Genomic DNA, 15,736 nt, shown 5'->3' with positions numbered 1-15,736 from the left:
CACTAAATAAATATTATAACACTGTCTTAAAATGTATAAATAATGTATTTTACAATATTAAGAATAACAAGCATTTAAAAATGCAATGCCAAAACAGACCCGCATTTGGCTATTCGGTTGTAATATTATTAGCTTTGAATGGCATCATCTTTATTAAAATAATACTCTCTAATTATAATAACCCTGTTGTTATCAGTTGTGAAGAACATCAGTACTCCACATACTTTATAAATCCGCTTATGACTCAAAAATGAAATAATTTGCAGCTGTCCATTTCAGTCTTAATGCAGGGGGTTTTTTTGAAGCAGAAGGAATCCCATACAAATTTAGTCAGCATACTCCTGGTGCTTTTATCATGCTTAGAGAGTCAATATCACATAAGAATACACTTCTTCGTAATAGCTTGGAGTATCATAAAGATTAGATTGATAAAGTAATATATATATACACATATATATTACCTGGTCTTGCCTCTCCAGCCACTTGTCCACCATGGGATGACTGGCACTTAACGATGAACGAGCATTGTCTCTCTGAAACTGGTTAGACCAGCTACTAGTATCTCGTGGTAGGCTTCTGTAGTTTTCATCTTTCTAGTTTAAAAGAAACAAAAAAGTGTCTTATAAAAAACAACCAGTCCTTGCACATTAACAATGCAGCTGGTTATTAAACGAATTCAAAAGGAAGTCTGACAGAGGAGAACACAGGTCCAGCTGGACCCAAGGACAACGCGATTGCCCGGCCATTCCATGCCCGAGCGCCCCTTCCTTAATGCCGGTGAAGCCCAAGCAAAGCCTTCGGTGGGTCTGTAGCTCCTGCACCCCCTGTGCTTCACCACCTCTCTTTTCCAACCTCAGACCTCCAGTGCACAGACTTCCCAAGCACATACCCAGCAAGGCTTTCAGAGCATCATGCTCCTCAGTTTCACTCTCACCAAAAGCAAAGGTACCATATGGCAGCCCATCCAGTGACAGCTAAGGCCACTACAGAATTTCCCCAAATCTCTGTATGTAATCAATTTTACAATTAAAGCTATCTCATTTCTCCAGGTACTGTCCTTCAGACCAAAATAGCATGCTATAGAGTTCAAAACTTGAATTTATTATTCCACATAACAATGCTTTGCTGGGTTTGCCTGAAGGTATATAAATACAGTCACATTTGTAAAACAGCAGCAGATGGAGATGGTGCTGATGGAGATACATTTATCCCATTGAGACTGATACAGAAAAGATTTTTTTTCTTTTTAATTGATGAGTTTGTCTTCACATCTTTCCCACAAGCTGCACAAATTCTTCAGCCTCTAAAGATGATTAGTCCTTACCCAGTGTGATCACCAAAAGCCAATAAAAACACAAAGGCAGAACCTTAATGATGGGAGTTACCCTTTGCCCAAAGTCAATCAATTACTGATAACTTACACTGGTTAGTTCCCTCCAACTGAAATAATATATGGAACTGAAATTCTGCTTAGCTTTTCAAAAGAGGACCATAAATATACTGTAAGTATCCTTCCTTCAGGAGCTGAGTATTTTTTCCAGTCAATGCCTGCCTATTCTCGTGCCAAATCAGATAATTTAGAGAGCATCTATTTTTCTTATAGTCATTTATTAGCAAATAAAATAGGATTGTAGTCCTACATATTTTGCAATACTACTGCTTTTAGGAATCTCAAAAATCTAAAAAAAAATAAAATCAGCCCACCAGTGCACATTCATAGCTAAAGCTATTTTTTTATATTTATAGCACGCCGCAAATTTTTGACCCTTTCTTCAATGCATGCTTCATTTCATCAGCATGAGTATTTCCTTTCCCTATTTACTGCATTGATATTTCTTTGGCTTGACACGTTATTAGTCTAATATTCTAAAATATGCACTGTAGCATCAATTCCCTTACAATTGACCATCACAACTTCATTTCTTGTAAATGTATGACAGGTTTGCTAGGAAATCCAAGTCTCTGTATAACTGTGATATGTAGCACAGTTTTCAAAACCTTCCTGTGTGAGAGCAGTCTTTTCCCAGACATATTAAACTTAAGCCTTCTTAACTGATGAAAACTTATTTTCTTCAAAGAGACTTTGTAGTAAAAAATAAGTCTTCCACTTCAAGACATTAAAGCTTGAATTCAACTCGCACAAGATAACTGTGTAAAAATATGTCTGCACAATTAACTAAACGAACAAATAACCATTGTAAATTAGTTTACCCTGCCACAAATGAGAGAGAACCCTGTGTCTTTCAGAAACTAAAAAACCCTAGTTTTCCAGTGTGGTTAACCACACAGCAAACCAGAAACTCGCTCAGTCTCTTGCTTAGAAGGGGACAGTGGAAGTCAGTCACTGTTTTGTACAGCTGTCCCTTAGCAAAGCCATAAAAGCCAGAGAACAGTGTGTACAAATTGATTTTTTCCTGTCGCTTCTCTTATTCAGTTTGTCTCTTCTGGTGACAGAGGTGGCACAGTTCCTATAAGCCAAAACAACAATTTCCCTTGTTTGAAGTGGTGGAAAGGTATAACAACAAAATCAAAATCTGACAAAGAAATAACAAAAGATCATTCTATGCACAAAACCCCCCATACAGTTGGTTCATGTGTCATTGTCATCTAACAATAACTCACTTTCTGACAGATCATAAGCTAGTCTGAATGAATAGAAATTTCTTCCTATGTAACAAGTTTTCTGTATTTCTGTACTTTATAGATAATTTTCTTTATTGATTCATGTTTACAAACTTCAATATAAACTTTTTAAAAAGACATTTTTATCTATGCTACGCAAAAATCTCTCTCCACAGAGCATCCATTACCCATGCACAGAATTTTTTAGCAAGAGAGAAGGAAAAAAAGTTCATCAAGGGATGTGTTGTTCTCCAGCCATTCAAACACTAAATGTCTGATCCGAATCATGCAGGACAGACTTATTGCTTAGAGTCTATGTTGGAACTTCATGCTGTAAAAAGTCTTAAACATCATAGCAAACAATGTAAGTGAAATTATCTAAGCTAAAGGAGTTTAATTAGGCCTCTGTTTGGTGCATCTATACTAGCATCAAGAATTCTGCAAGGAGTTTAGTTATACTCCTGTCTGTGCTCACCAGAAGATTATATTCATCCCAGGTACTGAAATATTTCGGCTGTAGCCCACTTCTGTATAAGATTGCCTTTCTCCTGCTAAGAGCTGCACCAGTTCACTTTATACAGCAGGCATCAAAGTCACTCAGCAATTTTTCTGACAGCAGAAGTAAAAGCTGGAGATGTGCTTCCTGTAATTTGTGTTTCTCAGAGCTGCTCAGAGGCTCAAAATAACACTATTATCAGAGTGAAATGAAATACCTTACCAGTGTCGCAATCACACACACATAGTCATGTTGATGTTGGCCAACAAACAGCTGGTCATAGACAAGTCATCCACTTCTCTCTTTTTCGCCTTTTGGCAAAGGGCCATCCCTGCACTCCTTGGGTCAGAGCTCTGGAGCAAGCACCGAGCTGGACCAGGCGCAGAGAGATCAGCACATCCAATACCGCCGCACACCATCCTTCTTGTGACAGTGACACAGCACAACCCTGAGATGCTGCTGGCTCCATGAATCCCATCTCCACAGGGATCTGCATCCCTGCTCCTGCCAGAGCTAACTCAGTGGTGGCAAACTACAGAGGTGGGGGTGAAAACCACATCCCTGCAGCTTAGACACTGGGATTTACTGAACCAGCTGCAGACGTCGTTTTGTCTTTGGAATATCTATACATTGTTGTATTTTTTTTAATATGCAATATTAGCCCAGAAAGCTTTACTTCTGTTCAGCGTGATCTAGCATTAGCACATATGCTCCCAACATCTGACTGGAAAAGGTATGTGTCGCTTTTAACTTTAATACCGTAAAGAAAAAAATTTCATGGTATAGAAGCCATCAGGGTCACGTAGGGAATTCTCATTTCTTCTGGAGCTGCAGCTGTAAGCACTCCCGGGACTGGGGCTGACATGCATCATCAGTTACAATTAAATGCTCTAATTTTTTTTTTAAAAAAGGTTTATTTCCTAAACATCTTTGGGGACCATGGGCCATGTCAGCTTTACCATGTTTGAAATGGAAATTGATCAATATAACACTAAAACTGCCAAGTCACAATATTACCACTACACTTAACAGCAGCGTTCTGCAGTATTTTTAATGAGGACACATCATCTAACGCCTTAGGATTTAGTCCAGCCTGGTGTCCCTGCGGAGCTTTGCTGGAGGGTTGGGTGAAAGGGGACAGGAAAAATGAAACCATTTTGCTATACTTTTAATTTCAGATGATTTGTAATATATAACAAGCTCCTCATCAAAGACCCTGCAGCTTGTAGATGAAATGATGCATTAGCATGATCTGCATGCTTCAATTACTGCTTGTCAGTGCAGAAACTCACTCGAGATTTTACCCCACAGCTGTTCCCTGACAGACTCTCAGCATCGAACCCAACAGAACGTCCTGCGCACGGCACAGTGACAGTTCCAGGCCTTTTATCTCAATTGCCACTAGGCCACTTTCCAAATACTGAAGAACTTGGGTTTTTCCCTTTGTTTTGACTTCCTGCATGGCTAACGTAAAGTGTGGTAAATTCTGGTGTGTTGGGCTTTCTTTTTTTTTTTTGGGGGGGGGGGCGTGTTTTGTTTTGTTCTGGGGGTTTTGTTTTGGGTTTTTTTTTTTTGGGGGGGGGGGGTGGATGGGTTTTTTAGTTTGTTTGGTTGTTGTTTGGGGAGGGTTGGTTGACTGGTTGTTTTAATACTAGATTGCAACATAACAGAAGTAAAACAGACTGAAGACCCTTTCAATGTAATTCTCTGGAAGAAGATTCAAAGATGTAAACCAGGTTTTGCCTTTAATTATTTCTACAGCAAATTGCCCATCTCTTGTTTAGGATCTTCACTAAGAGACACCACTTGACACTGACTTTTTTTTGCTATCCGTTCTTTTTTCTTGTATACTGTGCCCTTTGGGAAAAGCTCTTGCTTGGGTTTGATTGTTTGAGATGGACTCAGATTTAGATAGAATTTGTCCATGTTGATGAGAGATGAGACTTCTCTTAATCTTTTGAGGTTATAATTTCATTGGACAGACTTTGGGCAAATTCACAAGTGCATTTGTTGTTGTGGAATCACTATAAAGGCTGCTCTTCTCTTCTTTATGCTCCACTATGTCCATGTTAGACCCTGAACGGTTTGGTGTCACTCTCAGACAGGGATGCTAAAAGCTGTAATTAAGAAAACATTCAGACAGTTTATGTAAACACCTGTCTGATGCAAATATCTGCTTATAAATGCAGTAATACGCACACGTACCCAGTTTCCATGCTGTCTCAGGGTCTAGTAAATAGATTCCTGGAGTATTTTCTTTTATTGTTTGTTTGTTTTGTTGGGAGGTTGTTTGTTTGTTTGTTTTCTTTTTATTTCAGTTTGGTTTTTTGGTTGGTTGGGTTGGGTTTTTTTGGGGGGGTTGTTTTGTTTGTTTGCAGGGTTTGTGTGTTGTTTTTTGTTTGTGCTTTGGTTTTATTGTTGTTGGTTTGGTTTGGTTTTGGTTTGGTTGGTTGTTGGTTTTTAACTGGAATTTAGACAAATGAGGGATTTGACCAAGTGGATCCCCATTTCTCAAAAAAAAAAAAAGGTCTGCACGATTAATGTCTATTTTACAGGGAAAATGCATTACATATGGGAATTGAATTAACACAATAGATTCATTGAAGCAATAGAAATTCCCTTTTTAAAAAATCCTTCTTACATAGAGATCAGATTTGGAACTGTTCTCAATACACTAGCAACTTTTTAACAACAAATTGTACCAAATTTCAACAGTTTACCTTGAAACTAATCGTACCAGTCACTCTGTATAATATCCACGCATCTTAAGAAATTGACACCACTACCTGGGTAAGCTTCTTCTTCCTCTTAATAGATTCAGTTTACTTTCTCATTCTGCAGTTCTGTTTCAAAGCTTGCTTTTCTTGGGGTGTATTGAAAAACATGACACCAGGAGCTACAATCATCCAGATACAGCCCAGCCATCTAATGCACAGAAGAAAAAACCAGTTCTGGTCACTCAGCATCAGGCCATTCTCCAAGGAGTAAAGAAAAAGAGGACTCCCACATTAAAGAATTATCGCAGCTCTGTGCCTCCTCTCAGCTTCAACCTGGAACAGGGGTCATTTCCAGACACTGGTAAAAACTGTCTTAGGATGCAGAAGATGCAAATCTAATAGTCTAATAAAGAACTTGCATGCCCTATTTATGATGAAAATAGATAAGAAGAATGACCAATCTGTGGTCATTCTGATGTTTTCAGGAAGATTTGTCTTCACAAATGACCCTCCTCTATAGCTGCATGAATGGAATTAATGTATTATGCATTGACGATAGCTCATTAGATACCAACAAGGAGAAAGGCAATTGAAAGGCCAGTGTTCTGCTGAAGTTCTACCACCTTATGCTCAGAAATTTCCAGACTTGTCCAATTCCAATTCATATATTCTATGTTATCCTTTGATTGACAAGCGAGGCCTGACCTTGAAAAAAAGCAATAACCAGAGGCCATGAGGAATGGACAGTTTTCTGTGCATGTGATGTTATACGTAAATATTTAGTATCAAAGAATATGGGCTAAATTAAGAGTAAAGTAAAACACATGAAGACTGCCTATTCAAAACATTCTGTTGATCTCTCTTGTTTACAATGGAAAAATAAAAAATGTAATTATCTCTGCATGTATACATGCAAAGCCAGAAATTACCAGGCAATGTATATTGTTATTTCTCAGACTGAGAGACAGGAAAGAAGCTGCTTCTTCCATTCACCCTTTACTTACTATTCTCACAATAAAACCTCATAAAAGATAACGCAAAACCAACCCAAATAACATACTGCAGTTGATATTTTGTAATGGTAATCCAAAAGCTAGATTTCATTTCTTTAAGCTTCTTAACTAAAAATACATGGCTTTCCATAGTTTCATTTTAAAGAAAAATAAATGAAGCAGTTAATTTGAAATGTCATGAAGCTACAGTTCACATTTCTGTACATGACACTTAGAAACCTGTTTCCCCTTCTACTTTTTTTCAGAAAAGTGAAATATTCTCTTCTGCTGTACCACTTTAGAGGCCTCTAAAGAGTTTTTGTTTATATATAGCTATGTGCGGACCTATATGGCTACCTGTTTAAATGCAATAATACTATTAGGCACAATTCTGCCATTTTCACCAGATACTTGGTTTTGTACCCATATTTATACAGTGTTTTATGTCAATTTGTATTAAGATGAAATAGCATTTGTAAAGTCGTTTGTTTATTTTAAATGTCGACATCCTTTCATTTGATTCCTTGGGAGAGCCAAGAAATTAAATTGCAGGAGGGGAAAAAAGCTGATAATTAACTAATTTCAAAAGTATTCTCTGAAGATAGGATTTAATAAATAGAATGTTAATATTACATTTACTTGAGGAGTAAAAAAACAGGAAACAATGGGGTACAGGAAACTTCACAAGGATATTCTGTTTAGATCTTGAAATGAAGAATATCTGATAACCCACCAGTACTACCCTTTTAAATGTTGGGTAGATGCTTTAGGGTGGTCATACCTCTAAAATGAAAATTTGAAAGGTTCAACTGGCTGTTTGTGTGTTTAGGAACTTGCATTTGCAGTCCTGAAATAAGAAAGGAAGCAGGGGGTGCAGGGGGATGAGGTAACTGCTCTGTCTTCTCAAACTAACCCAACTCTTTTTTTTTTTCCTCTTTCTTCATTACATTGACAAGCGTGGAGAAGAGCAGAGAGTTAAGGTCAGAAACTCAAAGGCAATGCCCCAAACCTGTGGCGAGCAGCTGTGCCTGTGCACACTGCCAGCAGCCGCTGGCCCCTCTGCCAGCCCTTGCCCACCCCACTGGGACAGGGACCCCCAAGGCTCCCACCAAAGCAGCCGCCACCTCGTCCCACTCGCAAATTCATTCCAGACCTGGGCCAGAATCCCTCCAGCGATCTGCGGGGAAAGGCCCAAATAGGTACCAGGTGGGTGGCTTGTAGCACTGTGTTTCTCTTTTATCTGAGTTTACAGCATCACCTCACAGTCTCTTGGGCATCCTCTCGACTCAGTTTGCTTGTTTATTAATTTGTAAGCCTTTTTCACACTGAACAGCTTCCCATCATTCTCTATCTTACAGTTTTAGCTCTCGTCCAAATTTCTTTTACTTTGTGTGCTCAGCAGACAAGGCTCTCAAGTTGGTCATCGTTATGCAGGAGCTGAAGAGCTCATTTATAAGATGACAATAAAACTGGGTGGTAGCACAGAATGATCATCCCCTTTCTGTTAAGGTTGTGAAACAAAACCAGGCTAAGTGACATCTGTTTCAGCCCTGAATTTAGTCATAACAGGAACAAGCCCAGAAGATGACGACGCATTCCTGGTTTTAAATCCTCTATTTACTGAAGCTGAATTTCCCCACTAATGAAAGCTTACCATCTCCCCCCAGCCATACTACTTCTTTGTATAGGTTAGTTCCATGTTGGCTCAGAATTTTATTTTGAGACTACTTTGCCTGGTTGTATTTCCTTCTTTTTCTTGTGTGATTAGTATTCTTTGCAACATGACCTAAAAATACAATAAATACAACAAAAAAGGCTGAAATAATCACTGTTTAAACACAAAGACTCATGTCAGAACACCAGGGAAGCATAGCCTGCAACCAGGATAGTACTTTAAATTTCTTTTTTCTTGCTAGCTACACATTCAGCCAAAATCCAGATCTGCTTTGCACCTATATGCAACCTTGATAATATGAAAACAAGATTGAAATACATGAATCTGCAGAAATTCTGGAATCACAAGTGTGTACAGTAAATGCATGGTTGTGAGTTACAACTAAATATATTAAAATATATGCATGCCTCTAAACTTAAAAAAAAAAAAAAATCGCTAAACTCGAACCTCCAATTTGTTTTTTTTTTTCTTTTTTTCAAACTTATTCCATCTTTTATCAAGCTACTCTTTTAGGCCCAGAGTTTTTCACCTTCAAACCCAGGGAGAGCTGCAAGAACACAAAAAGTTAGAAGAAACTGATCTGAACATTTAAACATGGGTTTTTGTAAAGTAGACATCCACTTGGATGAATGGCAGAGGAAAAGTCAGACACTCATTACAATTTCAATTATCGTATACCCTGTACTTGAGAGCTTTCTGTTTTCAGCATGGCTTTCACCGTCTCTCAGTGAGAGGTGCTGTACACGGCATTTACTGAAACGAAAAGACAAACACCCTGTGCACGTTTCACTACTCCTTCGTCACCAGAAGAGACTCGCTCATCCAGACCCTCCTGGGCACTCCCAACTCATGATGCAGCACCGTGTCCCCTCACCTACGGCCCAGACATTGCCCACCCAGCCATCGCTCACCCATCACACGGAAAGAGAGACGGGACAGCACACCACGGCGAGGACAATACGCGTTCTTCCTACGCTACTGATGGAGAATGAAGATTGAGAGTGATCAACAGACTTGCTCAGCCTCAGAGCAGAAGTGGAAAAAACCTCACCAGCTCTCAGATCTCTCTATTATCTTGCACTAAGAATCTGTCTGGTCTTGAGGGACCGAGAGGAAGTTTGGTAGATGAGGTTCCAAAAATGCATGACTCAGAGCGAAAATAGGTAAAACAATAAAAGAGATGGAGGAAATCACACCTTCACTTTGGATTTGTTGGTTTTGTTGGTGATTTTTTTCCCTGCTTCTTAACACATCTGGTCATGACTGACTGTTGGATGCAAACAGTTGAATCCTGTCCATGCAAACAGCATGCCCAGCAAACAGAATAGCACAGCGTCAAGTGGTACACGGTGGCTGTTGCCTCTTTGTGCACCAGGCACAGATTTTCCACTTTCATTTCTAACCTGCTGCTGAGAAATATGTATTTGTTTTCACATTTTGAAAGTCAGGAATTCTGAGTTCTTTCACAGAGATTTTATTTTTAATTGCACTAAAATGTCACTAGCTGCTCTGCTAAAGAAAGTCAGACTCTTCTTCATGGTAAAAGCACAAAAGGCAATGGACACATAAAGAAATACATAAGAAACAACGTTCTTACTATAAGGATGATCAAACAGTGGAAGAGGCTGCCCAGAAAGGCGGTGCAGCCTCCATCCTTGGAGACGCATATACACAAAACCCAGCTGGACACAGACCTGAGTCACCTGCTCTAGTTGACCAGAAAAGTTGAACTAGGTGATTTCCAGATGTACCTCCCAACCTCAGCTGTGCTGCGATTCTGTGGAAGTCACGAATTTTGCACACTACCCAGGACGAAAATCACACAGTGTGTTTATTTTTTATATTGCACTCTGTTGGAGTATGATTCCTCTAAATTATTTCGTCACCACGTGACAAGCTGCCAGCAATAAGTTACTATCACAAAGAAAGAAAACTGATGCAGGCAACTTTTTTTTTTTTAATTCCATTAATCTCTCTCCTATAACAACATTTTCTGCATTAAGACACTATTTCATCATCTGTGGATAACTCACGCTCATTCTCCCTTCATCTCAGTTTATGTGAAATCACATCTAAAACAACAAAATCATGACTGTCTCACTGAAAAGAAAAAAGCCCTGCTCAAATAAACCTGGACGAAGAAATATTCATGGCTATTGAATCCTTCAGAACTTCTGTTTAAAACATTGCATTTTTATTTTGAAAGCAGAAAGCTGCATTCATTACGTGGGGGCTTAAAACCTGTCATGAGAGCTGTCAGGCTCTTTGCATTTGCCCCGTACTTCTCCTTAGCTGATTCTGTTTTATTACAGCACTTTACCAACATTGTTCACCTGGGACATGCTGCCTCCCTTCTGCAGGAGTACAAACCAGAGTCGAGGTTACCAAGAAGCATCAGCAACACTTCAGTCTCCTATTCCCAGAATGATGCCCAGTTTTTTAGTCCACAGTCTTCTCAAGTCAATTTAATCGATTTACGCTCTGCAATTCAGACTCCCTGGCTAAAAAATGACACTGACGCGCACAGTTCTAATACAGGGCTCTTCAGCCCTCTGAATTATAGTAAAAATCTATTGAAATACCATGTCTTTGGTGACAGTGACAAAGCAAACTTCACTAAGCTGTGTTTAAAAAGACTCAAAACTAAATGAAACTGATTTTCACTTTAAATCTGATTTTGACACTGACATACCATTATTGTTGAAGCTTTTCATATAATGCATGCTTTTCTTCTATCTAGACATACTTCATTAGAGAAATATTTTTTTATTCTGTTTACAAAGAGGACTAGAAAGCACTGCATCTTTCACGTAAATTGAACTACAATCCAACAATCTGAAAATTTGTACTCATCAGTCTCAACCCATAGGAACAGCAAAAATACCTGCAAGAAGACATGGTGGGAAACACAGTGTTTTACAGGGAAGGGATTTGACAGTAGATGAGACTTAAATCACTCCCATACAGTTTCAAATTCTTCCTCTGAAGTTTACAGAGCCCAAAACAATTAGGTTTTCAAATAGGAAGAAAACTCTTCCTAAAAATAATTATCCCTACAAGGCATGGCTATTTGCAACCTCCAAATACGCATATGGGCAAACTCATTTAAGAACAAACAAGCAAAAAAACATTGCTGCTGACTAAATAGCAAAGGCGAAAAGAGAAGAAAGGAAAAAAAGAGTAAAAAATGACGTGCCAAGTCACTCAGCTCTGTGTTTGCTGTTGCTGCCGTACCCTGCAGAGCACGCTGTGAGCCATTTGCTCTGCTCCAGGTGGGTGAACCCAGGAGCGAGAGCCGCACACAAGCCCGTGCACAGTCATTTTTCTCTCTCATTACTCTCTCGTGAGCTCTCCTCCTTACTGTACATTTTCACGTCTTTCTGCTGTACCAATGTTGTTATCTCTGGTGCAACAATATACGAGTCATATTCAGGAAAGTCACAGTGGGAAATTTTTCATAAGGCAGTTAGCCATGGTATATCCTTGCATTAAGCAAAGCAGGTTAACAAGATAAACCTTGCCTCTTTCAGAAAAGCAAGATCAAAGCAGATAACTAATTTGTAATTATATGCAATTTCTCACCACAAATTTAAAAAAAAAACACACTAAAAATACATGGGCTAATTAATTCACAGTTGCTGTAAGACACAACCTATCTAGTTGTTGCATTTATGTTCTTCCACGTTTTCTTCCATAACTCAAAGAACTAAGGGAAAAGAAACCCGATTTTCATTTATGTAGCTCACACCTATTAAGGGCAGCTAGTTAAGCCAATAGGCTTTGGTGTTGAATTATTAAGAACGTGATTCAAATTCACAGTTATTCAGAAAACAATATCAAAAAACATTTTACTGCAGTGGAAAAAAGCACACATGATATGCTTCAGCTGCGTACAATCTGTTCAGCTGTACAGTTCAACACAATTCAAACAAAATTAAAGCTTGCAAATCAGGTATTACTGCAGGCCTTTGAGAAGATATTTTTACTAAGAGATTTCTTCTTGTTTCATTAAAATGGCTCAAGGAAGCAAGATACAGGATTAAGTCAAGCTGTGAGTCACTAGGTAATACAGATGTGTCTCTCATACACAAAAAAGCATCTGAAAGTGATTTTAATATTCAGTTTAAAAAAACCAGGTGAATTTACCTACTAAAGCTGTTGATAATCATGACCCAATTTTGTGAATACATGCACAGATGAGGACACCTAATCATTTGTTTGAGACCATTCATGGGAACAACACAGAAGGAAGAGGTCAGGAATTCCCTGGCTGAGTACAGTTACCAACGCTACAATAACCTGTAAATAATCAATAATAATAGTTATTCAAACAAATAAGTAATTTGGGATACAGAATGTCTGGTTTCAAGCTGCTCTTGAGGGTAAACAACATAGAAACCAGAAATTATCAAGATTCCAATTCCAAGGAGACACAGAGTGTATTGTGATATCCTGACAATAAATATGTTTCTTTACAATGCCATGATATGAAAAATGGATGAGAAATCACGTCCAGTTTAGTGCAAGGGTTTCATACCAAAACATCCCACTTGCTGTAGCAGAAATGCATCTCAAGTTCAGCACACATTTAAATCTTCGCAGGACCTGCTCAGGCCCCTCCAAACCAAACTCTGTCCCTCTCTGGTCATTCTCGTCTTTCCCTAAGGGCACAGGGGAGCCTGACGTCTCGCTGCATCTACCCTAACAACTGCAAGTAGCACTACAACTTCATCAACAGGTTCTTTCAAACATCACACATTTTTCCCTTTTCCTCAGTGCCCTTTTCCCTTTCTGTCTGCCCAGAACTACTGACATATGTCCTGGTTCCTCACAGCCTTCGGTGCATGGCAGCACTCCCACCCCTTCATTTCAGCTCAACTTGGGCATCTGCCCATTTTCCTGCCATTCTAAATTCTTCTTACCCAAAATGAAAAAAACACCAACCCGGAGTCTTCTCTCTTGCCCCCAAGAAATAAATCCCTTCTGCCAGATACACGCAGTATCCCTCTGCTAATTCCTCCAAAAATTGGACAGGGTTTCTACCTGTCAATTTTTTCTCTTTAGAGGTGATGGGCTGAAAGTAATGTCACTCCTTAGAGTCAGTAGGTGGATTAAGCTTTTGGCAGCTCTCCCAGAAACCCTTTTCTTGTTTCTGCAAGATACTGCTGGGGCAAAGTTGCTAATCTACAACTGTGCTGCAAATCTCAGCCCAAGAACATATGTTCTTGTGCTGTCAAGAGAGAGAACTGCAGTGAAAACATTACGTAGTGCCAACAGCCCACAAAAGATATATGGGTGCTCAAGCTCAATGCACTGAGCAGAAAATTAAGATTGTTCTCATTGCTTTGCTTGAAATGTCTGTGTCATCTATAATCAACAAAACAGTCTGGAACAAAGCACAGGCATCTCTTTTTGTTATCTGAGTAGCTGAAGAAAACAACCTAACATAAGAAAAGTACTGAGGACTTCATACAGTTCAAATAACCAAAATACATTTGTAAAAATTCAGTGGTAGTACTTTGGTAAGTGACTGGTGACAGAGACTTCAAAAATTCACCTTTTGGAATAATACTACAAATGAAATTACTGCTAATACTGAGAAAGGAATGAAGAATTCTTAGTATCCATTCCGAAGAGAAACAAGATTTGCTACAAAATCTTGACTTACATGAAGAAATCAAGACGCTGAAAACACACCAACAAAAGTCTAACACAAATAAATTTGGGATTCATTCACTAAATGCATTGCACAACCAATTATTATTTAATTCCAGTTAGTTACTGCATCTTACCTATCAAAAACAAACTGCATCTTACCTATGAAAAATAGTGCGCTCAGTGATCTGCTCTATTCAAAGGATTGATGTATACAGCATGCAAAAATGGTGAAAGAAATTACCAGTATCTATTGTACTAACTAACCTACATTAGTTCTTTCTGATCTTCTTGATTTAATGTTCTCTTGTGCCTGGCTTCCCATCACTACATGAGATCACGCACATTCCTTCCCAGTTCAGTCACCCTGCTCCAGCAGACATTAAATATTTTCACAAAAATCAAGAGTAAGTACATGCTGAACAACTAACGATGCAAGATTAGTGTGAAAGATTAGCTGCTGCTCAATTCTCTCCAATATCTGTTAACTTCAGACACTCAAAGAAATCTGATTATGCTACGTATGGCCCTCCACATCCATGCCTGTGGAGTAATGAAGTGTAGCCTCAAAATTATAATAACTGAAAACGTTAACACTTCAAATGGATTAGATTATATTTCTTTTCCAAATCTGAATAGCATAAAAGATATTTTTCAAAACAACATGCACTTCTGTGCCACACCAGTACAAGTGACAGGAAATATATTGCTACCTACCTGCAATCCTGACCAAGCACAGACCTGACGATACCATGTTAAATTGACATCTCTGTAAGAATGTGGACCTCAATGCCTACGAGCACTGTGCTTTTATGAAATAACCACAAGCCCATCGAAGATAGTTCAGCTCATTAGCAGCATGTAAAGACTTCTTTGTTTGGGGCGTGGGAGTCCTGGCTGCAGAGTCTTAGTTTGCTTTTATACTACACAGAATTAATATTAATAATGAAGAAAAAAAACATAAAATAGCTATAAGCAGCTGCATATTTTCCAAAAAGGATTTTGTGCTGTGCAGTCAGAATGGTAACTGAAAGTGCAGCTTTCTTTAAAAATGTCTCATTTCTATCGGAAAATGTACATATGTTTTTCCTTTTGAGTTTGTCTGACAGTTACCATCACAATTATGGGCAATGTCAGGGGCTGTACAAAAGGGAATATTTGCTCCATTTCATTTTAATAATGCACTGAGAAGGGAGGTTCCTGTTGACTTTTCCAGCTAATAATGTAATTCATGTAGAGATCCTGAAATCATACTGAAAAAAATCAGGGAAAAAATACTCACTTTACATTTCACTGGTTTAGTTTTAAGAATGTTATCAAGGAGAGACAGCATTTGCAATTTGTCTTTTGTATTACCTGACTAGTGCCTCAGAAAGTAAAAACTAGCAATGCTGTGTCAGAAAGAGAGCACCAGACTGGCTGTGGGCATGCAGATTATTCATTTGCATTAGGACTTCTTGGAGATCAGTAAAAATCATCATAAACACGACCTATTTGCATTCAAAGAAAACATGTGACAGCATTTAGGCCCCACTTTGCAGAGTAATGAGTAATCAGAGCTTCAACTACAGTTAATGAC

The 15,736-nt window shown here is 38.7% G+C and overlaps 1 protein-coding gene across 13 annotated transcripts in view; it reads right to left on the bottom strand.

The window, feature by feature from the left end:
* PARD3 (par-3 family cell polarity regulator) overlaps positions 1-15,736 on the bottom strand; it is a 455,490-nt gene that overhangs the window by 259,595 nt on the left and 180,159 nt on the right. For 9 of the 13 annotated variants that reach the window (XM_065628469.1, XM_065628475.1, XM_065628473.1 and 6 more), the window contains exon 5: positions 462-593. The exons of the other annotated variants lie outside the window; for them this stretch is intronic. In XM_065628469.1, the coding sequence (XP_065484541.1) occupies positions 462-593 (132 nt within the window). The remainder of the gene's footprint in view (positions 1-461; positions 594-15,736) is intronic. 13 annotated transcript variants of the gene reach the window in all.

Source organism: Caloenas nicobarica, chromosome 2 (assembly GCF_036013445.1).
Source record: "Caloenas nicobarica isolate bCalNic1 chromosome 2, bCalNic1.hap1, whole genome shotgun sequence".
Classification (NCBI taxonomy): Eukaryota; Metazoa; Chordata; class Aves; order Columbiformes; family Columbidae; genus Caloenas; species Caloenas nicobarica.
This window is presented reverse-complemented; position numbering and strand designations above follow the sequence as displayed.